The sequence below is a fragment of the Stenella coeruleoalba genome (assembly GCF_951394435.1).
Source record: "Stenella coeruleoalba genome assembly, chromosome: 8".
Classification (NCBI taxonomy): Eukaryota; Metazoa; Chordata; class Mammalia; order Artiodactyla; family Delphinidae; genus Stenella; species Stenella coeruleoalba.
In genome coordinates this window covers 24,241,809-24,268,242 of record NC_137154.1, presented here as the reverse complement: position 1 = coordinate 24,268,242, position 26,434 = coordinate 24,241,809, and the positions used below count along the sequence as shown (strand labels likewise).

Below are 26,434 nucleotides of genomic sequence, written 5' to 3'. Positions count from 1 at the left end.
CCAGGCCACCTGACTCCTGAGCCTCTGCATCCTCTGCTCCCAGCATTTGCCGTATGCCCACAGGATTGCCAGTGTTTTCACTACGGCTGTTTTTAAATGAGCTGGTGTGGGATCTACCCTCGCATCTTGATCTTTTGTGACTGTGGAGGCCCTGGAGAGGTGGGCCTGGCTGTGAGGACCACACCACTGAGACCCAATGCCTCCCGAAGACAATGGGCGGCGGGGGCACTGGGAAAGCAGTGGCACTCTCTGGATCAAGGTCTCAGATCTCCCTCCTCTGTGACGGGGCACAGAGACCCTGGGCTGCTCTCCCCCTCTCCTGGGCCCTGCTGTGAGGTGGAATGTATGCACCCAGGGCTGCCTAAACTGGAGGCGAGTCTCTCCCACTCCCTGGACCTTCAATTACACAACCCTCGACCCCTGTCCATGAGTCGAGCCCGTGGACAGACCCTGCCTTGGGCGGCCATGTGGTGGCCTCCAGGTAAAGCTCCTGTTAGCATATATACTGGACAAATTATAAAAAAACATCTCTTCTGGGCAGAAAATTGAAACAAAGGTGGCCCTCTGAGTAGACCAATTAGAATGGGCACCCTGTCCTCAGGCTGACATGGCTCCATGTGTGTCCCCCACTCATGCCCCTCACTGCGTCCCCTCGTGCAGTGTACAACCTGTATACCTGTCCTTAGCAGCTCTTTCCCCAGTTGGGAAAGGGCTGGGACCCCGTGGACAGCACTAGACTGGGGGCCAGCAGGCCTGGACCCTGGGGCTATTTATCCACTAACCTGCTGCAGATCAAATAACCTGCCAGAGCCATGACGTTCCCATCTATAAAACGAGAGAACAGGGCAAAATGTGCCTAAGAATGATGATAACGGTGATATCATCATCATCAAAAGAGGTGACAGCCACCACTGATGGAGGGCCAGTTACCACCCAGACATTGTCCTAAGTGCTTTTTCTGAGAGCACTAGCTCACTCGATTCTTACTGCCACCTTTCTAGGTAGGTGCGAATACCTCATTTTATAAAAGAGGCAACTGAATTTCCAAGAGCCCAGGTAGCAAATGCTAGAGCTGTGAGACGGAGGCCAAGGCCCACCTTCTGAGACTCAACGACCCCACCCTACAACAGCCCGGGGTGAACAAATCCTGCTGCACCCCAGGGACAGGCCTTCATCCGTCTGAATTCGCAGCCGTCGCCCGTGTCAGGCCGCCTCCTCACGGGCACACAGGCCGGGGCCAGGGCTCTTTTTCCACCTCATCGGTCACTCGGTCAGTCAACACACATTGGGTCGCACGGTCCACCAGGCGTGCAGCCCAAGGCAGGTCCCTACCGTTCGTTGTTCAGGGCCATCCTCGGGGGGTCCAGGTTGGGGTTCTCCATGGACTCCATCTGTGGACACCGCAGGAAGTAGTAGAGCGTGTGGAGGGCGTCAGGGGACCAGGTGATGGGCTGGGGTGGCTGACGGGCCTGGCGGGCGGGGCTGGAGCCAGGACCCAGCGGGCGGCGCCCCTGCATGTGGTGCATGGCGCGGGAGACCAGGTCGCCTGGTGACGAGGGCAGGCGAGAGGGAGAGAAAAAGGAAAAGTCTGAGTTCACAGCCCACATTCTCCCAAGGATCCTGCCAGCTAGAGGAGCAGCTAAGCCGGCATGCCTAATTACTGTTTACCCAGAAGCGGCAGGTGGAGGTGGAAACTGTCACCCAGACGCATGATAGCAATTTAGATTCCCTTTCACTTCCAGTCCTGCCTTAACAGTTGAACGAAACGCTTGGTAGGGGCCCGGCCCCACCAGAACTTACGCTAATATGGTTTCTTTTCCAACAGCCCCACTCCCTCCATCACCCCATGGCCCTTCCCCCAGCTCTCACCACAGGAATCTCCCTGGGCTTCTTTTCCCAACCTCCAATTCCTGTGCTAGGCTGCGTGCGGATTCTTCCCCGTGCTGTCTGGTGCAAAGTCCAGGTACTTCTGCAGAAAAGGGACCTCCCTCTCCACGGCCTCAAGGAAAACTCCCACCACCATCCATTATGCTTATTATGTGCTGAGTGTTCAATTTTCTAGAAATAGAATTTAATCTGATCCTTACAAGGCTGGGGCCCGAGTAGGATCCCCATTTTGCAGACGAAGAAACTGAGGCTTACCCGGTAAGCAAACATTTACTGACACCATGCATTTCCCTGGTCACCGGGATGCCGCGGTGCCCAGTAAACGGTAGAGTTTAGATTTGAATCCAGGCCTGTGTGACTCCAAAGTCCATGAACTGAACTGGGACCCAGGCCGTGGCCTGCGCTGATGAAGTCTGCAGGGTCCTCAGGTCCCCATATCCTGTGCTGTGTTTCTTCCCCAGTTGAGTCTTTTCAATTCCCCACCAGCCCAGGACAGGAAACGTCCCATCATTGTGTGAGGCCACAATGCTGAGAAAGGACGGGTGAAATGGCCCCAGGCACCTGCGGGCCCCTCTTGCTAGGAAAAGTGGCGCCTTCCATTCTTCTCAGGCCTGAGAACTCAGGGGGGCGTCCCTTGTGGGTCAGCTTGCCCCTTACAGATAACCCCTTGGAGAGAAAGCCTCTGAATGAGGCTGAGCTCAAGGAGGGAGAAACACATGGCAGGTGAAGTGTTGTTCAACGTTCCACAGGACCAATTCATTCACTTATTCCGTGAACCTCCCCTACAGAGCCTCTGGGTCTGGGACTCTATACCATGTGTCCCCGGAGCCCTGCACAGCTTCTACGGCACATCGGGTGCTCGGCAAACACTTGGAGGATGAAAAAGTAGCCTTACACATTCATTTCATTTAAGATACAACTTCTGGTGGGGCCTGACTTGAGCTCGTTAGCTGCCAGGTTCTCCCATGACAGCCACAGCGGCAACGCTTGTTTCCAAGCAGGGACAATGACAGCCCCGGAATTGGAGATCTCCACTGGGAAAGAGCCCTCCATGCCACCCCCAGGTCCTCACTCCTCTCTACAAAGCGGACTCTGCTCATCCCGCAGTTGTAGCTCAGCTGCCTGGGTGCCTGCTGCCAGACCCCGGGCCAGGAGGGCTGAGGGCACTGAGTTCCTGATGCCTGGTTCCCATCCCCCAAACTCTAATTTAATTGGCCTGGGGCAGGACCCAGGCGTCTGTGTTTTGTAACAGTTCCCTCAGTGAATCTGACCTCCAGTCAGGTTTGAGAATCACCAGGTAAGTGGATGAGCGCATAGATTCTGGATTAAGACTTGCCTGGCTTCCAATCAGGGCTCTGCTATTTCTATCCTGTGTGCTTTACGTAGTAAGTTACTTAACAAAGCCTTGGTTTCCTTATCTGTAAAATGGAAATAATCGTTTCTAACCTAAAAATCCTGAGGATTCAAATAAATAACAAACATAAAGCACTTAACATCATGCTTGGCACAGAGTAAGTGCCTGGTAAAGTTAAATATATCACCATTATTGTTACTGTCTTTTGTTATTAATCCTCTATCCTACAGGCCACCTCGTGGTACTCTTCCTTCCGGGACCTCTGCCTGCAGTCAAGCACTGCCTCGCATTTCCCAGGACAGGAGGAGTCCAGCCCTGCCCTCGGGCTCCTGGGTAGTAGAAACTGGCATCAACAAGCCCAGGCCAAGCCGTCTCCCAGCAGCTAGTTGTAGAGCTAAGTTGGCTGCAATAAGTTGAAATCTGGCTCCCGTTTCTCCAGGTCTAAATGTCATAACTGTTGGCATGACCACAGGACCACAAGGAGGAGAGTTCAAAGAGTCCCCGATAGCATCGAAGAATCTTGTTGAAATATCATTTCAAAGACTCGACAAGGTAGAAGTCATTACCATTAATTACGTTTAAGATGGTTTCGTTGTTCCTGGTGTAGAACCCTTGGCAGCACATTTAGAGCCAGGATGCAGGCAAAAAAATCGAGGAAGGAATAGGAATACCTCCTAACAGCTCCCGAAAAGGGAAGCCGGGAACAGAGAGGCCTTCCGAAGGTTCGGGAAGCCATGAAGGCAGCAGAATGGTGACTGGAGATGGAGTCCCCGGACCCTTTCCTCCAGGCCCAGCTTCGGGCTTTGGTGTCTCTCAAAGACCAAAGAGACAGATGCCTGCAGACAACTCTGATCGGGCGTCTAAAAAACTTAAGCTGCGCTGCAAGTCCAGGTTACGGGCAAAGACAGCCACTTGTTTTGGATGTTCTCCCAGAGGGATTTTCCTCCCTGCCTCCTTCTATTTTCTAGGCTTCAAGATAGACATGAAAAGATAAGACAAAATCTCTAAAAAAAATCTCTTTACAGCCACCCCATAAGGGAGGCATTTCCATTTTACAGATGAGGACACAGGCTACACAAGTTAAGTGATTTGTCCAGGGGCGCAAGCAGGACTTGAATTGGGGTCCCTGTGTCCCAAACGCATGTTCTCGACCATTGCTACACTGCTGCTTGAAGTGTGGTCTGCAAACTGCGACAGGTCTGTGAACTGGGACAGGTGTGCAAACTGGTTACTGGTTCGGAAGTTCATTTCAGAAACTGAGAGTGAGCTTAAAAAAACTTCCAGAGCAATCCGACAGAGTGATTTTATGCCTACTTAATTGAATTAATAAAATAAAATGGCTTGCATCTTACCTGTGCTTTATTTCATATTTCTAAACGTTCCTTTTTATTGTATTTTATAAAAGTTTCAGTTTGCAACAAAGCTGGGGGGATACCATCCCTGACCTGCTACCACAGTGAGTTTCAGAAGCTGTGGCCCAACGGGGCTGTGCTCTTGGTTTGGTACAGCTGGGCACTCCTCAGAGCTGCTTCTGAGACATCCTTGTACCTGAGAATCAATTGACCCTAAGCTTGATGAGACCTCAGTCTGAAGTCCAGAAACACCCACAATTATGGAGAAACAAGCCCTCCCTGCTTGTTAATCATGAGAGCCCTGAGCAGAGGTGCTACGGCTTCCCTCTGGTCTGTCCAACCTGCATCAGGAGCCATCGAATAAAAAGAGAGTGGGAGGACCTGGGATTCAGCACTGTCTCCAAAATGAGGCCCATACCATCTGGCTCCCTTTGAAAAGAAGTGTTTTGTTTATTTCTTATTCCCTTCCATTTACCTTCTCACAGGTAGAGAGGGACACAGGAAAATACAAGTGCCCGAGCTCCCTATGCAGATGGACCTGATACAAGAATGAGACTTCCTGACCTACCTGGCAGGCTGGTCCTGGCCAGGTGCAGGGAGAGAGCGGATGTTAAAGCCGGGCTAAACTCTAAGGTACGAGGTGCTCAGCGCCAAGTATCACTAGCTTCATTAAGCTCTTTAGTCTTGAAGAGAAAAACTGCAGTATCTGCTTCCACTTCACCTCCTCCCTCCTTCACAACGATTAGCAGAAACCCTGGTTTCAGAGCGAGGGAGCTCGGGCATCTCGGCGCATGACACAGCCTGCTTGGTTGTCGGTGAAAGATGCTCTGGGGATCCTTCTTCCCTTTGGTCTGAGGAGTGGCTGAGCCAGGATGGGGACCAATCCTAGGTGGGTTTTAGGAGGCAAAAACTGGACGATAGAGAACTTATTCTCTCACACACACACACACACACACACACACACACACCAATACACAGCTCAGGTTCTGTTCTCATCACTAGCGATACGTACACCAGGGGATACAACAGAGAAAGTCTCCATTCTCATGAAGCGGAAGTTCTAATCACATGAGAAAGATGACCAACTATTCACAAGTAAATATATAATCAATGCCAAGTGTCCATTAGTGCCTTGAATAAACCAAAGCCATAAGATGGGAGACAGAGAACGAGGGTGGGACCCTTAACCTCTGCGGGGTGCTCAGGGAAGGCCTGTCTAGTAAGTGTTATTGGGCAGAGATTAAGAACGTGCCATATTTGGATAACTGGAGGAAAAGGTCATAGGCAGAGGAACAGCTAGTTCAAAGGCCCTGGGGTGGGAGGATCTTAGCCAGGAAGCCAGGAGGCCAGGAGGCCAGGGTGGCTGGAGCACAGTCAACAAGAGAAGAACAGAAGACGAGGAAGGCAGATCATATGTCCAACCCTGGACTTCACTGAGTGTGCTGGGAAGCCGTGGGGGTAACTGAGAGGATATTGAACAGATGAGTGACATAATACAATTTGGGTTTTAAATATCCCTGGTTTGGCCCAAGTTGGTAGCCCTGGAAGTGGTGACAGGGGCAAACTTAAACTTGGGATAGTTTTAGAAGGTAGAACTGATTGGACTTGGTCCCTGGGCTGAATGGTAAGGACAAGCCCTTCCCCTGAGGGAAGTTTCTGAATGCTCGCCTTGTGCCTGACTGTGGATTGTAATGGGCACAGAGACCACTACAACAAAAGGCTCTACGATAAAAGTCAAGATCAGATTCTGATCTTATGTATGTATGTATGTATGGCTACAATGGGTCTTCGTTGCTGCACACGGGCTTTCTCTAGCTGCAGCGAGCGAGGGCTACTCTTCGTTGCAGTGCGCGGGCTTCTCATTGTGGTGGCTTCTCTTGTTGCGGAGCACAGGCTCTAGGCGCACGGGCTTCAGTAGTTGTGGTGCACGGGCTCAATAGTTGTGGCTCACGGGCTCTAGAGCACATGCTCAGTAGTTGTGGCACATGGGCTTAGTTGCTCTGCGGCATGTGGGATCTTCCTGGACCAGGGCTCGAACCCGTGTACCCTGTATTGGTAAGCGGATTCTTTTTTTTTTTTAATTTTACTTATTTATTTTTTTATTTTTGGCTGTGTTGGGTCTTCATTTCTCTGCGAGGGCTTTCTCTAGTTGCGGCGAGCGGGGGCCACTCTTCATCGCGGTGCGCAGGCCTCTGTTACGGCCTCTCTTGTTGCAGAGCACAAGCTCCAGACGCGCAGGCTCAGTAGTTGTGGCTCATGTGCCCAGCTGCTCCGCAGCATGTGGGATCTTCCCAGACCAGGGCTCGAACCCGTGTCCCCTGCATTGGCAGGCAGATTCTCAACCACTGCACCACCAGGGAAGCCCCTGGTAGGCGGATTCTTAACCACTGTGTCAGCAGTGAAGTCCCCAGATTCCGATCTTGACCTCAGCTGCCCTGAGATGCTGGTGGCTGGGCTGCTAGGCATGTCTACGAAGCCCATAGCCCTAAGTAATTTAGAGCTTTGCTAAAGTCAGACACAGCAGGAGTCAAGCCCCCTTTCTGATTCTTATTTGCAACCTGACTGGGGGAAAATGACTTTTCTTCTCTAAGCTTTGTTCCCTCATCAGGACTACCTTGCTGAGTCGTTCTGCACAGTAAATGAGATCATGTGATGAAGGCACTTCATACAGTGTCTTGCACATAGTAAGTGCTCACTTAATGTTCAAAATGCAAAACAAAATCAAGGTATTCTCCAGTGGACTGAGGCCTAAGTGTGTCCCTCACTGTTCTCAGGCCAAGAGAGTTCACCAAACAGACTGCGCATAGCCCCAAAGACAGCCCACCGTCCAGGAGACATTCCTCAGGGTGGGGATCAAGCCATACACCCAAGCCCACTTCCTGCAGGGTCCTCAAGAGGCAGGGGACCCAGGTGGCCATGCTGGAATGCCCTGAGGAGACAGAGAGCTCAAAGTCCTGCTTTCTGTCCCAGCCTTATTACCAATCTGCTCTGTGACCTTGAATCAGGCACCTTCACTTCCTGTCCTGGGAAGGGAAGGAAAGGGGTTGGGGGGGGGAAGGGAGGAAGTTGTGTCCTAAAGAAACAGAACGGCCTGCCATTCTCTATTCAGGGGCCAGAAACCTCAAAGAAATCACAAGTGGAAAAGGCTGGAGCAGAGTGAAACTCCATCTGTTTCCACACTGTGTGCTATAGGACCCTTGGCATGTGTCCCCGCCCTCCGCTGGGTGGTCTCATGACCCCGGGAGGAGCATGCAGTTTGATTTCTCAAATAGTTGGGATAATGAGAGGGAGAGATCGGGAGACACGGGGATCTTGTGCCTCCTAACACGATCTTCCGAAAGAGCTGCCGACTGTAATGACCTAGACCCAGGGGTTTCCCGCTGTGTCCCAGAGAGCCCTGAGGTCCTGGGGGATGCCCAGGGCACCGCAGGGCTGAGACCACTGGTCAGCTCCTCCTCCAGCCAGAGAAGCTCAGCTTTTTTCTTTCTTTTTCTGTGACCAGGTTTCGGGAGGTGCTTTCTTTCAAATACTGGTTATAAATTCAGAGCCCTTGGGGCCAGGCAGGTAAAATAAATAAATGAGACAGGCCAGCTACGAGAGACCGAGGCACGTGGCAATGTAGGGAATGCCTTCTGTCGCCTTAGCTGCCACTCAGCTCCCCCTGATCGCTGCCATGCAGGAATGGGGCCCAGCAGTGCCAGATCGTCTGATTTCTCTAGAGAAACGAGAGATCCAAATTTGGATGTGATTAAATGCACCTGCCAACTAAAGCGCACATGTCTGTGGGCCACCAGTTTACAACCTCTGGCTTTCAGAGAAGGCAAGAAGCGTGAAGGAGAAGGAGGAAGCCAGGACCCAGGAGGTGGGCTCTTCCCCGCCTCTCCCTTGGAGCCAGCAGACCATGGGTGCCCCACTTACTCAGCTCCGAGATGCTCCCCACACAGGTGGCCAAGAGGGACTGCTCCAGGGTCCGGAGCTCCAGCTGCGCGTAGGCATCGGCGCGCTCGTCGTGGCCCAGGGACCCGCCGTTGTAGGGACTGAAGTACGCAGGGAGGGAGAGGACACCTGTGGGGAAACATGGTGGACAGTGTCAATGAAAATAATCAATAAACAATCAATAGTAAGAATAGCAAAGAGTTTCATTTGAGCCAAACTGAGGACTAGCCCAGAAGCCCACTGTCTAGGTTACTCCGAGAAGCCTCTCTGGAGAAGCAGCGTTTTCAGCACAGTTTTATATCTTGTCAGAACAAAGAATATTAAACAAGTCTGGGTTACATTTCTTCAAGGTTAGAAAAAAAAAAAAAGAACAGACCAGCACGTACATAGCAAGTCGGTATGCCTTAGCACCTGGGAAGGGAGTCTTTTTTTTTTTTTTTTAACATCTTTATTGGAGTATAATTGCTTTACAATGGTGTGTTAGTTTCTGCTTTACAACAAAGTGTGGGAAGGGAGTCTTATCATCCAAAGAGGACCAGCATTGGCATCCCAGGAAGAGGGGCATTTAATCTTTATTTTTAACCTAGACGTTATTTACTTCTGGTCAATGTGCCCTTTTCTTTAATAATTAAAGCCGACGTACAATGTATGTTTGATAGGCCACAAACAGGCTATTTTAGTTAGCATAAAACTCAAGTTAACTCATGTATAAGCCAGAATGACTTCCCTATATGTCAATATGTGAAAATGTCTTTTATCAACAAGTCACCTGAGGGTGGAAGCAAAGCTCAAAGGCCACAGCTCTGCTCCCTGTCTGGTCGAGTGCGGGTGGTGGGCAAATTGCAAGGCTCCACTTAGGACAGCTGACTTTTCACTGTGGACGGTGCTGCAAGAGCGAGGATGAGGGCGGCCCACCTGTAGACGTGGTTTAAAGCAAGTGGAGACCATCCTTTCTTGGAGCTGCACGAGGAACTGGCCTCCAGAGGCTGGTGGGCCATATACGCATTCATTCATTCCTTCCCTGCTTCACTTGCGGAATATCCAAAGTGCCTCACTCGGCCCAGGGATTCTGCTGCCTTTAGGATTCCGGGGTGACAAAGAGACCTGGCTTTGTCTTCACGGAGCTCAGTGGATGGGACGTCAGATGTAAACTGTTCACCCTGCCCACCCAAAGGGCGGCATCGCCCTTGGAGTCCTCCCACTTCTTCATGCTGCCCCCCCCTTCCTTCTTCAAGCCAAGAATAGGACCAGGAGAAATCACAGAGAAAAGGATGCTGCTTTCCCCACTCCAGGAAGGGGACTCATCCAGCCACTGGCCAAGGCCAATTAGCGTTTTTCATTAGCACTTCAACAATAGAGGAGCAGAGCTGTCAGAATCAATCCCAGGGGGTGACAGCCTGTAAATTTCTCCAACTCACTGTGTGGCTTCTTAGAAAGCACCAGAAAAGCAAAATCAGACTGGCTTAAAATTACATGTTGGTTCTTAAGAGCATGTGGCCACAAAGATTCCCAATTTTTGGTAACTGCCTCTTCTTCGATCAAGGCTTCTTTGTCCAACCCCCTTGAACTTTTTTTTTTTGAAAGCAAAATACCCACAGGAATTTATTTTAGTCACTTTTGGGAAAATCTCTTAAAATTCCTTGAGATAACAGAAGAGCCCCTGGGATGTGGCCAAATCCAGGCTAGACTTCCCTATCCTGTACCCAGAAACGTCACAAGGATGACAACAGCCATAGGTCCTGCAGCAGAGAGGTTAACACAGGGCCTTGGAGCTGGAACATTTGGGCTCATGATTCTAGCTCTGTCACTTAAACCAGCGGTGTTACCTTGGGCAAGTTACTTCACTTCTCTGTGCCTCAGATTCCTCATGTGTTAACTAGAGGTAACAAAAGTTACCTAGCTCACGGTGTGGCCGTGAGTTGCCAGATGTCCACGTGTGGACTGCTGCGTGGCTCAGAGTAAGTGCTCTTGCTATTATTTTTCCTATGTGCTGGGAACGCAGGCTTTAGGTACACTATCTCATTTATTCTTTCAACAAGGTGGGCACTGCTGTCTCCATTTTAGATAATGTGCAGAGAGTTTGAATAACTTGCTCTACCAAGTGGCAGAGCTAGGATTCAAATCCAGGTCTGACTGGCTCTAGAATGTATACGCTTCCCCTCTCTGTAAGCCCAGATTCAATGAACACACCACCAAGCTCACCTACGGCTGTCCCGATTCAGTGTTATTCCTGCTTGGTTCACCCATGGAAGCCCCAGTGCTGGGCCTCGTGTGCTCTTTTATGGGGCAAACGCACATGGCAGCCTTCCTCCTGCCCAGATCCCGGCAGCGTTCTTTGGCCACGCTCTATGTTCGGCTGCCGGTCAGCCCTGCCCTCCTAGCCTGCCCCTCCCCTGACCCAGCCTCCCTGCCCTCCCCAGCACTGCCTCACTGCCCTGCTGTGTGGCTGGGACCTGCCGCTCTGAATCTCCCTCCGACCCCTCCAGGATGGCAGCGGCAACGGACTCCCGATCTGGGCGCTGGTTCGGCAAAGCAGGGCAACAAAGCACTTCCTCAAAGCTCTGTTTCCAGTGGAAGGAGGAGGGCATGACTAGGTTCCCCCTGCCCCCAGCCCTGTCCCCAAAGCAGAACCTCTCCCTGACAGCTGAGGACCCAAATGCATGAGGAAGACTTGGCTCTGAGCATTAAAACAAGTAGTGAAACAAAAGACCACCCTCCCATCCCCACCCGGAACTACAAGCTCAAACCCACGGGCAGCCCAAATGTTTGGGAGGGGCTTCTACGCATCCACGGGTCTAACTCAGGCCCTGCTCTTCCTCTTCTCTTCATTATTAATCCACAGAAACAACGCTGGGGACGTGTGGACCAAATTTACAGAGCTTAGGGCAAGGGAATAGGAAATGCAGCTGATTTGTCAAAGGATTCCCAGAGAGAAATATTATGTCAATGGCTCTAGTAACAAGAGCTTGCAGCTCCATTAATAATAGTCCCCATTTTCCCAGTCATCGCCCACCCAAAGGGGTTTTCATTTAATACCGTGGCAAAAGTAATTCTGAGCCTATTATTACTAATAGTAATTGATAGCATCACAGCTTTTGCATAGTACCTTTTGCTTTTAAGGGACTTCGAACACCGAGGAGTACATAATTTATTCTTCCAGCAAGGGAGGTAGGGAGGTCATTATCAGTAATAGCCACTGATGACATTTTTTTTTTTTTTTTTTTTTTTTTGCGGTACGCGGGCCTCTCACTGTTGTGGCCTCTCCCATTGCGGAGCACAGGCTCCGGACGCGCAGGCTCAGCGGCCATGGCTCACGGCCCCAGCCGCTCCGTGGCATGTGGGATCTTCCCGGATTGGGGCACGAACCCGTGTCCCCTGCATCGGCAGGTGGACTCCCAACCACTGCGCCACCAGGGAAGCCCCCTGCTGACTTTTAAAGAGTGCTCACTATGTGCCAAGACTGTGATAACTTTATATGCATGGTCACGTGCAATTCCCAAGGCTTCATGAAGTACTGTTTGCACCCATCTTATAGATGAGAAAACCAAGGGTCCCGCCCCCAAAGTTAAGTGACTTGCCCAAGGTTACTGAGGGTCTGAAACTGAACTGGGGCTAGAATCTCAACCTCTTGATTCTCAAGCTGTTGAAATGAAATGACGTCCTAACTTTGGCCCCCTTGTCTTTAGTTAAAGAGCACAAGGATATTTGAGAGAAAAGGGGTTCTGTTCTGTTTGCTCCTGGGGTCTGATAGGAGGAAATATAAAGAAAGACCCAGAAATACAACTTTCTTTTAATGTGCCTGCAGGCACTGCCTGCTAAGGAACCCTGGGGGCCTCACGTAAAGCTCTTGCAGACTGAAGGCCATCTCTCTTATTCCCTCTGATCTTTCCAGAATGCAGTTCCACAGGTTGCCTTCTGAATCTGCCCCCTTAAGAAAGCCTTTTTTGGGGCTTCCCTGGTGGTGCAGTGGTTGGAAGTCCGCCTGCCGATGCAGGGGACACAGGTTCGTGCCCCGGTCCGGGAAGATCCTACATGCCGTGGAGTGGCTGGGCCCGTGAGCCATGGCCGCTGAGCCTGCGCGTCCGGAGCCTGTGCTCCGCAATGGGAGAGGCCACAACAGTGAGAGGCCCGCGTACAGCACAAAAAAAAAAAAAAAAAAAAAAAAAAAAAGCCTTTTTTGGACTTCCCTGGTGGCGCAGTGGTTAAGAATCCACCAGCCAATGCAGGGGACATGGGTTTGAGCCCTGGTCCGGGAAGATCCCACAGGCCGCGAAGCAACTAAGCCCGTGCGCCACAACTACTGAGCCTGTGCTCTAGAGCCCGCGAGCCACAACTACTGAGCCCGTGCGCCACAACTACCGAAGCCCACGCGCCTAGAGCCTGTGCTCCAGAACAAGAGAAGCCACTGCAATGAGAAGCCCGCACACTGCAACGGAGACCCAACGTAGCTAAAAATAAATAAATAAATTTATTTTTTTAAAAAAAAGAAAGCCTTTTTAAAATGTCAATGTGAAATTCTTCTCTCTCCCACATAAGCCTGCTCCTCAGCCATTCTCACTGGAGATGGAAAACACTTGCCTTAAGTTCTCTCAACACTTTAGTGCCTTCTTTGCCCCACAGAAATTCCCGGCTTTAGGGGATGGGCCCAGCGCAAGGTCATTCTGGAAAAAGGGACTTCCAAAAAAAAAAGAAAAGCAACCCCCCCCCGCCCTCTGTTTATTAAAATCCTTAGAAAAAAATCTGTTTATTTCAGTCATGATGGAGAAAAAGGCATGCTGGAATGAAACCTGTATCCCTTTATTAATTAATAAGGACACCTCAAATCGATCCCTGCTGAACTCTGTAAAAGTTACAAAGAAAACCCACGTGCGTCACTCAGATCGTTGCTGTGAAATGAACTCCCGAGTGTGAGGCAGGGAAGCAGTAGGCATGACCCAGGTACCCTGTGTCTCCCTTGTCTACAAAATCAGCATTTCTGTGGAAACAAGGTTCCGCCCCAGTGTGCTCTGACTGTAGGTGAAGCCTCCACATTTCTCAGTCTGAACACAGAACCACAATCTTCGGTCGCTCAGTTTTTTTCAAGCAGGTTGCCCAACCTTGAATCTCGGAACTCATTACCTCATTCCCCAAAGCTTCCAGTCCCTTCTCTGAGCACAGCACCACATCCACCCAGTTGCCCAAGAACACATCCGGTGAGTCATCCTTATCAACTCTCTTCCTCCTCCCCCCACACATCCAATCAACCACCAAACCTTGCTGCTCTCATCACCTTCGTATCTCAAAAATCCAGTCACTGCCGGTTCAGGCTACCATCTTCCCTCACTGGATACTGCAATAGCCCCTCCCCGTCTCCTCCCTCCATCTCACCCCATCCCTGACAATCCCTTACTCTGGTCACGCACTCTTATTTACTCTGGCTTTAAACTCTTCAATGACTGCCCACTGCCCTCACAAAGAGGTTCAAACACCTTTCTACAGATAAGAATAGATAATATTCTTCTTTCTTTCTATGATACTTAGAGATGAAAATAATTCTGCCAGTAAATAGGGAAATTCCCAGCACCTCTCAAGAAATCAGCAGTTAAGAAGCCTACGCACTGAAGAAAAGGGAACACTCCTGCACTGTTGGTGGGAGTATAAATTGATACAGCCACTATGGAGAACAGTATGGAGGTTCCTTAAAAACTGAAAATAGAACTACCATATGACCCAGCAATCCCACTACTGGGCATATACCCTGAGAAAACCATATTTCAAAAAAAGTCATGTACCACAATGTTCATTGCAGCACTGTTTACAATAGCCAGGACATAGAAGCAACCTAAGTGTCCATCAACAGATGAATGGATAAAGAAGATGTGGCACCTACATATAATGGAATATTACTCAGCCATAAAAAGAAACGAAATTGAGTTATTTGTAGTGAGGTGGATGGACCTAGAATCTGTCATACAGAGTGAAGTCAGAAAGAGAAAAACAAATGCCGTATGCTAACACATATATACGGCATCTAAAAAAAAAAAAAAGGTTCTAAGGAACCTAGGGGCAGGACAGGAATAAAGATGCAGACATAGAGAGTGGACTTAAGGACACGGGGAGGGGGAAGGGTAAGCTGGGAGTAAGTGAGAGAGTGGCATTGACATATATACACTACCAAATGTAAAATAGATAGCTAGTGGGAAGCAGCTGCATGGCACAGGGAGATCAGCTCGGTGCTTTGTGACCACCTAGAGGGGTGGGATAGGGAGGATGGGAGGGAATATGGGGATATATGTATATATATAGCTGATCCACTTTGTTATACAGCAGAAACTAACACAACAATGTAAAGCACTTATACTCCAAAAGATGTTTTTTTAAAAAAAATAAATAAATAGGAAACAAAACAAAACAAAACAAAAAAAGAAGCCTATGCACACCTGATCCTGGTTTCTGCGGGCTGTCTTCCGAGTTTGGTCACTTGGCTCTGCTCCAGCCCCGGGCTCCTTCCCAGGTGATTCTCCACCAGTGCCCAGAGAGGGCGCCATTGAGTCAGCTGGGAAACCCAGTGCACAGAAGACTGGGAGTCCCGCCTTCTTGCTGGCTGCCAAGCAGGAATCCGACCTGGGTTTCAGCTGGCAGAGGTTGCCGGCTCCTCCAAGCAAGCAAGTAACCAGCCAGAAGCCAATGGACTGCACACTGGGTTGACAAACCAGATTTTCAGTGCTAAGGTTTTCCAGAAGCAGGGCTCAGCCCAAAGGCCAAGTCGATGGGGATTTCATTCTCTTCTCTGTAAGACACAGGGGTCAACTGCGTGGCCGCTCAAGTCTGCTCCAGCACTGGGATCTTGCACTCCAACTGGCCCTTCTGTGGACTCTAGCACTAAAGTGCACCCCTTAAAACCTTTCCCCCCACTTTCATTCCACTATTTAATTTCTGAATTGTGGAAACAAATAGGCCCTGTTAGCATTATTTCCTGTGATTTAATTTCCCCCAAGTTATAACAACAGCCCCCCAACAGACACAATACACACAAAATTGTAAACGTAAAGATGTCCTTTTTTTGTGAAAACTGGGTAGATTTACAGTTCAGTTTTTCTAACCAGTCATCGAAAGGCCATCAAGACTGTAACGTAACTGTACCCCCAACCTGACAACCCATTCCCATTCCCAGGGCTCTCCACAGATTTGCAAATGTTCTTTTCAGGGCGCTGTGACTACAGTGGGCCCAGCGACCTGTGCAATGCTGCGTGCCTAGCATCTTCTCCCGCCCCTGCCCCCCGACACGCCCCACCAGACTCACTAGCCCCCCAGCTCAGGGAAGCTCATTTGTGAAGATAGCAAAGGCCACTGCCTGTCGCCTGTTTCTTTAAAATGAAACCCGGCATGCAGAGGATTACTCTTTTACTGCCCTTGAGAGGAAACTTGGCAGGGCGGCTTCTGCCACTTTTCTTAGGAGCTGGAAGCTTGGGTGGGGTTCAATCCATAAGCTTCTGAAAATAAAAATTATATTGCCCCACTGAACAGTTTCCAAAGAGCCCACATAATCCAATCCTTTTTATTTTTTTTAAAGTGTTTCCATTCTCTGATCTGGAATTTTATATATAGTACGTTTCATGCTCGGTTGTTGCGTATTAGTCATACTGAAACAAAGTGCTGAAGAGTTAAAGCTGGAATATTTTCCAGAGAGACCCAAATGGAGTATAAGGACAGTTGGTTCTTAAAAAAACCCACTTCACTGAATGGTATTTCTCCTGATATTCGAAGTCCAACGAGATTGGGGGATGGGTGTTGAAGCAAGGGGAAGATGAAGGAAATAAGGAGGAAGACCTAGAAGTGGAATGAAATCTGCTTGACTTGATGAATCGTCAATCATCCCTGTAAAAATGATTCATCAAGAGTAATTGAAAGCTCATGTAATTCTCAGCCAGAACCCACCTAAAGATGAGACCACCATACTGTGAGGCCCAAGAATTCAAGTGAGGGGCAAAGGTTGGGAGACAGGAAGAGAGAAGAGTTGGGGTCTAAACTGAGTTTGGGAAGCAGGTTTTAACCACGGGTTAGTAATGAACGGAGATGGGCGACCCCATACCGAGTAGTACTCTATGCCATGAGTGGGATGAACCAGTATTTGAACCCACATGAAGACCCCACCAGTGGTCTCATTACAATTAGTTAGTACTATTACTAACCCCACTTACCAATGAGGGACACTGAGGTTTAAATGGGCTGGGTCACCTGGTGAAGGTCACAGAGCTAGAAAATGGCCGAGGTGGGATTCAGACCCAGCCCGTCCATCCCGGGAGTCCACACTGCCTCTCACATGGGGCTCTGCCCATTCAAGCCCAGGGACAGAAGACTTCCGCCACCACTCACCAGTCCAATTAGCACTGCCCGTTCCCCTTCTTCTTCAAGGTCAGGAAATTAAAAGCAGGCATAATCATGCTCTGGTTGACACCTCACTCTAAGTTATCAGAACTCTACCGGCTGAGGGTGGTCTTCCCGTTAAGAGAGGCCCAGAGGGCCAGGAGCTTACCATTAAACTGTGAAATAAAAATGCACATTTATGACTGCCCAGGGAGCCAGGGGCCAGAGAACCCAGGGCCAGCGAGATCAAAGGCTGTTGGAGTACAACACGCCTGTTGCCAGCGTCCCCAGTTCTCTTAAAAAAAATATACGGTAAAAATATAAGGTCAACACTGGGCTGCATTCATCTCTCTCTGGAGTCCTTGACAGTCTTGGGCCTTCTGGCGGCGGGGCGGGGGGATCCTGCTTGGGGAGCTGGCCTTGGGCTGCCTCTTTTCCCTCCAGTTGGTAGCAGCACCTCTGACCTCAGGGCTGGCTCAGTCAGTTCTCAGAGGGGCTCTAAGCAGGGTGAGGGTTTAAGATGGGGAGAGGGGCCACCATAAAATAATAGCCCAACAAAGCAGTGCGGGTGAGCCCAGAAAGTCCGCTAGGAATGTTGGCTCACTGGCATTTTGGTGATTTGTTTAATTAAGGTTCATATCATGTTTAATTAAGGTTCATATCAGAGACCCGGAGGATGAATATGCCCATAAAAGAACTAGTAGAGATCATGGACTGCTGCTTAATTCTTTTGAAGTGAGAAAAGCCCTAGCGAAATGCAGCCTGTTCATTGCCATTTCCCCACCTTGCAAGAGAATAAAATAAAGCCACAGTAACTAAGCAGATCAATTTCAGGAAATTAAACCTAAAGGTGAACTCTGGAAAACCCAGCAACCGTCACAACATCGGGGGGTATGGAGCGGAGAACTCACACGCGGACCACTGAGATTTTTCCTGTGGAAAAAGATCTCTGTTGTGTTTGGAATACTTTTTAAGAGATTCTGGGTGGCCTCGCTCCAAAGTATTGATGTAACACATCAAGAACTTGAGCGACCCAGGAAGCATGAGTCTTGGAACTGCCACCTCTTAAAAAAAAAAAAATCCATCCCATGACCATGGTCCTTTGTCAAATGCTGTCCTTGACCCATGGTGGCTGAGCATGCCAATTCCTGTGAGCCAAGGACAACATCCAGCCACTTTTGTACAAAGGCAACAACACATTTAAAACATAAACATACACAGTCATCACCCTAAAACATCAGCCCTTCCCCCAACCCATGCACACAACCACCAAGTGGTTGAGAGTGGTTCTCTCTGTGCTAGGGCTATAAGAATGTTTTGAACTACTATGCTTTTTAAACTTTTTACAAATATGATTTATTGGTGGTGTAAAAAGTGATTGTTATAAAAGAAACAGGGGACGTGGTGGGGGAGATGTACTCAGAGAGAGAAGAAGGTGATAGAATGTTTCTTCTGAGCATAGGAATAGCCATAATTTCAAATATGTTAGAAAGTTAGTTAACTGAAATTAAATTTTTATATAGGAAAACAAGAGAACGTTTAAAAAAATTACTATGATCTAATTACCTATAAAGAGCCCAGAATGGAGGTCATCTAACATAAAAGATAGTTATTTCTGCACGGGAGAACTTTAGATGATTTTTTTCTCCATTATTCTTCATGCTTTTTTTCTACTGATTAACTAATGAACATATATATTTTAATAAAAACAAAACCATTGTTACAACTGTTGTGAGCTCATGGAGGAAAAAAAGTAAATAGAAGGAAAACTTGGTTGTTTTATATAAAAATTTGAAAAAAAAAGGTAAGGGAAAGAAACTCAGACAGAAACTGTTCTATATTCCTAAGCAGGAGGTGAGATTTTGTCTGCAACTCTCATTCCAAGAATCGGCCTGAGAGCCAGCCCCTTCACCTGGCCAGATGGTAGGGACTCTGGGCCACTCAGAGGCCACTCAGGGGCACTTCCTCTGGTCCAGCCATGTACCCACTGGGCTGAGCCTGTGTGATCATGATGCAGCCACGTGGCAGTCTGGGACTGAGGACAGGGAGAGCTGGGGGACATCCTCATGCTGTACCAAGTGTGAAAAGAGAGGCTTGCCACTACCAGTGCTGCTGGGGGTGGGGTGGGAGGTACCGGCGGGCCCGGGAATGGGAGAGAAGGCAAAGCACGTCCCGGGAGTGATCCCGGAGCTAATTCTCCAGTGAGAGCAGTGCTGCCTGCAAGTAAAAGAGGGGAGTGGGAGAAGCCTCCAAGTGTCAACTCAGAGGAAGGAGAGGGATAAATGAGCCCGAGCACCTGTAATACACACAAGTCATTCCTTAGGGGTTAAAAAAAAAAGAGGCAAATGTCACAAGGTCTAGGGCAGATGGCCAAGATATTTATTAATAGAACATGAATGCATCATTAGTCAGAAATGTACTGTGCTAGAGTCCTTCTAACAAATATAACCTGCTTCAGTCGGCTTTGGTTCCCATTCCAAATGACGCTATTAGACCCTCCAGATGATTTAAGAGCATGAATCAGAGGGAAGAAGGTTCAAAACTCAGCTATGAATCTTATTAGCTATGTGACTTTGGACTAGTTAATTAACCTCTCTGAGCCTCAATTTGTTCATCTGTCTAATATGCCTAATAATAGCTCCGAATTCACTGATTATTTGAGAATTAAAAGAAGTTAAGTAAGCATTTAGTAAAATGCCTGACACATAGTAAGCATGTAATAAATGGTAATATCTTATAAATGGCCTCACGGATTCCCAGGGCCAATAGCTTTGGGATAAAGCCATCAGATACCATATAAAAGTATTTCTATTCGACAGAAGTGATGGACCCTAGGCCAACCAATCCCATTATTTTCCTAAAGGCCTCTGCTGATACAGAATCATGCTTATATTCACCACGGATGGATCATTTCTTCTGCATTCCTCCACTAATTTCTTCAACAACTGTTTACTGATGACCTAATAATCTGCTAAAAGTGGCTATGCTCTGGGGGTAGAAAAGTGAACAGGCCACAGTCTCTACCCTCTTGATGTTTGCCGTCTAGTGAAGGAGGGCAGACAGTATACCAGCCAAGTCCATAATGAAAAGGGCTACATGGAGTCGGATCAAAGAGCCCAGAGGAGGGTCCCTAAGCAGACTACGTAGGCCTAGTAGTCAAGGAAGGCTTCCTGGAGGAAGAGACATAGAGTAGATATCAGTCTAGTAAAGGGGTTGGATGGGTCTTCCAAGCAGAGGGAGGGCCTGTATAGGGAGGTTCTGGGGCAGCGATAGGTGGGGAGGGGCCCCCTGAGACTTGTCATGAAGCTGTGTTTGTAGAGCCAGCACATTATTCATACTTAGACTATGTGTTTATTTGGGGCAGCCTGGGAGGTGGCTAATGGAGATCACTGCCCTCTCTCCACCCACCCTTGGAGCCACTACGAAGCCGGGATCGGTGAACGTTTTCCGCGAAGGGTCAGAGTAAATATTTTTGGCTTTGCGGGTCTGTCACAACTACTCAACTCTGCCGGCGTAATGTGCGTATACATAAACAAATGGGCACAGATTCGTATTTTATATCACCTTCACATGTCACAAACTAGTCTTCTTTTAGTACTTTTTCAACCATTTAAAAATGTAAAACTAATTTTTAGCTTGTAGGCCATACGAAAACAGGTGTCAGGTGGGATTTGGCCCCAGGGCCATGCTTGCTGACCCCTGTACTAATCCAGAGCCCCTCAGAGGGATGGAGAGGGGTAGCTCGGAGTGATGGGTGAGTGTGACAGGCCTCCGCGGGACAGATCAGGGTGGATGGCACGAGTCACAGGAGTCTAAGGGGCTGAGACTCTGTCCTGAGAGCAATGAGGACTCATTGAAGGGGTTTAAGCAATTGAATGACAGGGTCATACGCACATTCAGACAGATAAATCCGGTAGCTGTATGGGAAAGGGATGGGAGAGGAGATTAGAGAGCCCCACTGCTGGCTGTAGACATCTTCTTTGCCAAGGAATTCATAGTCTAAAAACCCACCTGGGCCACTGCTTGGGCTCTTATTTCAATAAAGCTGCTCATTCCTTTTAGCTTTTGCATTAAGCACTTAAACATCAAAGTCGGAGGTAGCAGATTACATTTTTCGGAACTAAAATTCATTAAGGGATCATTTTTAAGACCAAATAAATGAAAACCATGTTTGACTACTTTTAAAATTGGTGATGTTCCCGGATCAACTTAAAGCAGTTAGCAAATTTCAATCTCAATCTTCACGGCTCCAGCAAATTTCAATCTCAATCTTTATGGCTCCAAAAGGCAATTCACAGAGAATGGGAGAATTCAACATGTGCCTTGAAATCTGGGCTGAAAAAACCCCCCAATGCTAAGTGTGTTGGGGACACCAGAGCCCAGAGTTTAAGTCACTCCCTTCATAACTCATATATGGCAAATATGGACATACCCATGTACCACCCCGTCCCCATTCCCCTGCACAGAAAGGGTTGTTTGCAGACAGTTAAATCCTATGGACAGAGAACACATTCTCTAAGGCCATGGGACCTTCTGTCCCAAGGTTGACTGATGGCTTCCAATATGGAAGAAGTATCCAAGTAGGCTCGGGGAATTTTAGCACTGTGCTATTCTTGTCACTCATTCACTTACTCAAATATTCATCACAGGCCTATTAATCACACTGAGCTTGGTGCTAGGAATACAGAGGTAAGATCCAGTTTCCTGGCTCTAGAGGACAGGAAAAATATGTAGACAGATAATTAAAAGGTACCATAATATGGGCTTCCCTGGTGGTGCAGTGGTTGAGAGTCTGCCTGCTAATGCAGGGGACACGGGTTTGAGCCCTGGTCTGGGAGGATACCACATGCCGCGGAGCAACTAGGCCCGTGAGCCACAATTACTGAGCCTGCGCGTCTGGAGCCTGTGCTCCGCAACAAGAGAGGCCGCGACAGTGAGAGGCCCACGCACCGCGATGAAGAGTGGCCCCTGCTTGCCACAACTAGAGAAAGCCCTCGCGCAGAAACGAAGACCCAACACAGCAAAAATAAATTAATTAATAAACTCCTACCCGCAACATCTAAAAAAAAAAGGTACCGTAATAAATGCTAGAGGAGGGCTCTGCAGTAGGTACTAGAAGCTTGGAAGGAGTCTGAAGAGGGGGCTTTTGCTGTGTGCTGTCATCCAGCAAGGGAGGAAAAATAACAGGATGTTTCACAAAGCCACCCCTCCTCACTCCAAGAAGCCCAAAGGGACCGTACAGACCTTATGAGTAGCAAACACTCCCCGGTCATCTCACGGCTGAGCAACGTCACGCAACCTGGGAGTAGGTTGAGAAGGTGCAGCGAAAGAAGCTCATTCATAGGAAGGAGGTCCCTGTAGAACGTTCATTCCCAGGAGGGGGCATCTCAAACCTCACTGTGTCACTTCCAGGACACCATGATCTTTCCCTGCAAAGGTGTATGAAAACATCCAGCCGCTGGATGCTTGAAACTGTGCCGCTGTTCCCAGCGACCTATCCAGTGCCGTCCTTCTCCTCCCTGGCTAACAGAACCCTGCTTCTGCCTGGAATGACTTGCAGTACGAGCCCTGGGGGGCCCCTTCCCAGACTCCCTTACAGCTGTACAACATGGTTTTGGACATGAGACGTAAATTCAAGACTTCAGGGGTTTTGGAAAATGTTGCTTTTCCTGATCTAAAGGGACAGGCTGTCCAGCTGGCAGGGCCTTTGAGCTTCTTCCTGCCTCGAATGTGACACACTGTCTGAAGAGGTACAGCAGCAGCCATTATGCCAGCAGGAGCCAGGCCGCCTGCTGCCAAAGCTGGAGCAGCACCCTGGGGCTGCCGTGCGGGGGGGAGGCGCTGCAGGAGGGGACGAGGGCAAGATCAGAGCCAACATGCTGAGGATGGCAGAAAGGAGCAAGAGCCTGGGTCTCTGACCGTCTCGCCGAGCAGCTACCCACCACCAGGAACTGCCAATCCCCGAACTTCTTGTTATAGGAAAAAATATCACAGGGAGGGCAGCTTAAACAACATAAATTTGTTTTCTTGCAATTCTGGAGGCTAGAAGTCTGAGATCAAGGTGTGGGCTGGGTTGCTTTCTTCTTCTGAGGCCTCTCTCCTAGGCTTGTAGACAGCTGTCTTCTCCCTGGGTCTTCACATGGTCTTCCCTTATGTGTCTGTGTCCTGATCACTTCTTCTTACAAGAACACCAGTCAGATTGGATTCGGGCCCACTCGTGGGACTTCATTTTACCTTAGTTAGCTCTTAAAAGACTATTTCCAAATACAGTCACATTCTGATGTGCTGGGGGTTAGGACTTCAGCCTATGAATTTTGGAGGGTCACAGTTCAGACCACCACAGGCAGGTTTTTTTGACTTGCAGATGGAGTGATTTCTCTAATACAAGATGGTTTCTGTAAATCATTAGTTTGCAAAAAAACTTTTAAACCATGGAAAGCTTTGTTCAAATGAAATCATGTGGAGAGTCTGATGATAAAGCCATCTCCCCGCTCCTGGGGCCCTGCGTCTCTGTGGATGCTAAAAATGCGTGCTCACAGGCTCCTCTGTGTGGCGCTGGCTGTGGACATGCTGGACTCAGACTCTGCTGAGAACAGGGCGGTTCTGGCCCACAAGGCCAAGTTCCCCAAGGGCCTGGGGTGGCTGCAGCAACTCCAGCCCTCACTTTGCTCAACATAAGGCTGGAAGCTCCCTTCATGGGGGAAATCTTCCGGGCAGACCATTGGGCTTCTGCTGGGTGAGTGTCTGCAGAACGCCACTCACAGTTTATGTGCATTTACAAAATGCAGATAGGGGCTTCCCTGGTGGTGCAGTGGTTGAGAGTCCGCCTGCCCATGCTGGGGACACGGGTTCCTGCCCCGGTCCAGGAGGGTCCCACATGCCGCGGAGCAGCTGGGCCCGTGAGCCATGGCCACTGAGCCTGCGCGTCCAGAGCCTGTGCTCCGCAACGGGAGAGGCCACAACAGTGAGAGGCCTGCGTACCGCAAAAAAAAAAAAAAAAAAAAAAAAAATTCAGATAGGCGAAAAGAAGAGAATAAAAACAGTAATTTTACTGCCCTGAGATAATCATCATTGACATTACAGTTTAATATCCTTTCAGACTTTTGAATATGCACCTCTGCTTTGGAGCGTGCATGTGTACTTTCTTTTTTCTCACATGCATACTTTTAATTTTAAGAAATTAATACTTTAATGACCTTTTTCACTTAATATTTCACAGATAGCTTTCCACGGTCCCAAATATTGTTTCTCATCCTCACTTTCAATGGCTGCAGCACACTCCATTCTAAAGGCTCACAGTACCTAGCGCTGTTATTTTGGGTGACTCAGGAGCGTCCCCCAATATGACTTCACAGTGGGCAGTGGCCTCTGAGTCACATCAAACCCCAGCGCTCTAGCACCGAAGGGACCCCTGCTTGTTGTCCTAGCTCTGGAAGTGAGCCCTGAGGAGGTGAGGCCCCTCCTCTCCCAACCAGGACCTGCTAGAGAGTTGACCCTAACAGGGCCTCATGACAGATGCCAGCACCTCTATCTCATTCTGATTTTGAAAACCAGGTCTCAAAAAAATGAACTAAAGCCACAGGAAGATGGGGCATTTCCTCACAGGCGTCTTCGGGTTACAGATTCTCGCGCCCGGAGGCCTCAGAGGGCTGGCTGTGGGGCTGTCATCCAGCGAGGGAGCACCCAGGCCGTCTGATCCCCTGACAACCAGCCCTGGATTTGCACACAGGCCCGCTCCTTTCCTCCAACCAGGAAAGCCAGGACCCTCCTGTGCTTTCCACGCAGAACCAAAATGGGAAGGGCTCTTGCCAAGGCTCCAGGGGTTTCTGCAGCACCTGCTTGGGAAGAGAGGCCTGTCATTGGGGAGCAGCTTCTCCCGCTGCCCTGGGCACGCAGAGTCCTGGCCCGTCTGCAGAACTGGATGTGACCCTGTGTGCTTCAACGGCGACTTTGGGCTTTGGCCGGAGTCCCTCCCTGTTTGTTTTACAGACTCCTACTTAGAGCCTCAAATTAGGCTCATTAAAAAGCCAGCTCCCCGTGGGACTATAAACGTCACATAGACAAGTGGAGAGTGAGTTTACGAGGCTGGCGTGTGATCTGCCCACCAAGATGGCGCGGACCCGGTGGAAATAGTGAATCAGCCTGTTTGGGCAGGACCCCCTCCCTCCAGCCCCCCCTCGATTAAGGCTGTGTCAGCCACAGGCCAGAAAAGGGGCAGACCGTGGACGTCCTCTAAAGCCAGCTGGGCTGGATCCCTGTTGGATGTGAGCAGCATGACTAACAGGGGGAATGAACTGCCTCTCTGACACTCTGACACCCTCTGCTGCTCTCAGCTTTTCCCCACTTCGTTTGCAGCACCCCTGCTCTGTGCGCATCCCCCACCATCATCCTTGCAGGCAGAGGCTGCTGCCCACAACACAACCCCAACATTCTCACGCCTACCTTCCGCAGATTAACTTTATCTTTCTGTGGGGTGTTTCTCCTGCCTGGGGGGCCCCCGGCGGCCCCAAGTTTAGCTCTGTCAGTTCTGCTTTGCAGCTCATGCATGTGTGAGGGGTCGTGCCTTGCAGGTGGGAGGCCGGGGTGAGTGGAGTGCAGAGAAAAGTGGTCTCCTGCCCCCCAGCATCAACCTCATTTATTCGAGTCACTGACCAGTCGGCACGCCCCAGATTACTCCAAGGCTGAAGCAACGCCACCTCGGAGATCTTACCGTCCACCCTGAGGCTACCAGCCAGATGGTGAAGGCAAGAAAGCATCAGAATCTTTTAACCTCCTAGACTAAGTTTCAGGAGATCACTTCTGTGTCCCAGGGCTTTACTAAAACACATACAAACAGCATCTCCTCCTTCCAAATCCAGAAGAGCATGACTTGTATTTATACAACCAAGGCTGGAAAGGACTACAGAAACCACACAGACTCAAACCCTTTTTGCATTTCCCCAGGACCCATCTTTATTTAATACGCTGCCACTGTGTTGTCAATGTTCACCACACCCCCCCCAGTACATATATCAGCACTGTCTGATCAGTCCCTGATGTTTGACACTCCGCACAATACCCTGAGTAGCTGCCTGAGGGCTCAGTCCCAGTGGTCAGGAACTCACTCTCCCTAAGTGAGCTCATGTGCAGCTCCAACTGCTAGAAAATTCTTATTTAATCCAATCTGTCTTGTTGCAGCTTCCAGCCCTGGTCCTGTGTCCACATCAGTAAACCTAGCTCCCTTCCCATGGTGGGGCCCCTATATCCATCACACGTCCTCACGTGTCGTGGCTCCACACCACTGAAATCTGGGGATCTCAGGACTCATGTGCATTCCCGAGCTGTGTTGTGCGTGTGTGTGTCTATCCTGACTGGTTCAGAAGAGAGGAGGATGGTCCACACCCCTCTTCCCAGATTCTGAAATGCTTATGATTGCAGCCTCTGCATTGGTGGCGTCCCCCATCCTTGTCCATCCTCTTTCTACCCAGTGACTGGCCACCACCTTCTTCCCAGAGCCTCGCCTTGGTTGCGAGCACAAGCTCACAAGTTAGGCAGAGCCGGCGTCAAATCTTGACTCTAC

The 26,434-nt window shown here is 49.4% G+C and overlaps 1 protein-coding gene across 3 annotated transcripts in view; it reads right to left on the bottom strand.

Moving 5' to 3' along the window:
- Nucleotides 1-26,434, bottom strand: part of ABTB2 (ankyrin repeat and BTB domain containing 2) — a 183,188-nt gene that overhangs the window by 41,448 nt on the left and 115,306 nt on the right. For all 3 annotated transcript variants that reach the window (XM_079928240.1, XM_079928241.1, XM_079928242.1), the window contains exons 2-3: nt 8,512-8,658; nt 1,333-1,546 (exon numbers count right to left, since the gene is read on the bottom strand). In XM_079928240.1, the coding sequence (XP_079784366.1) occupies nt 1,333-1,546; nt 8,512-8,658 (361 nt within the window). The remainder of the gene's footprint in view (nt 1-1,332; nt 1,547-8,511; nt 8,659-26,434) is intronic.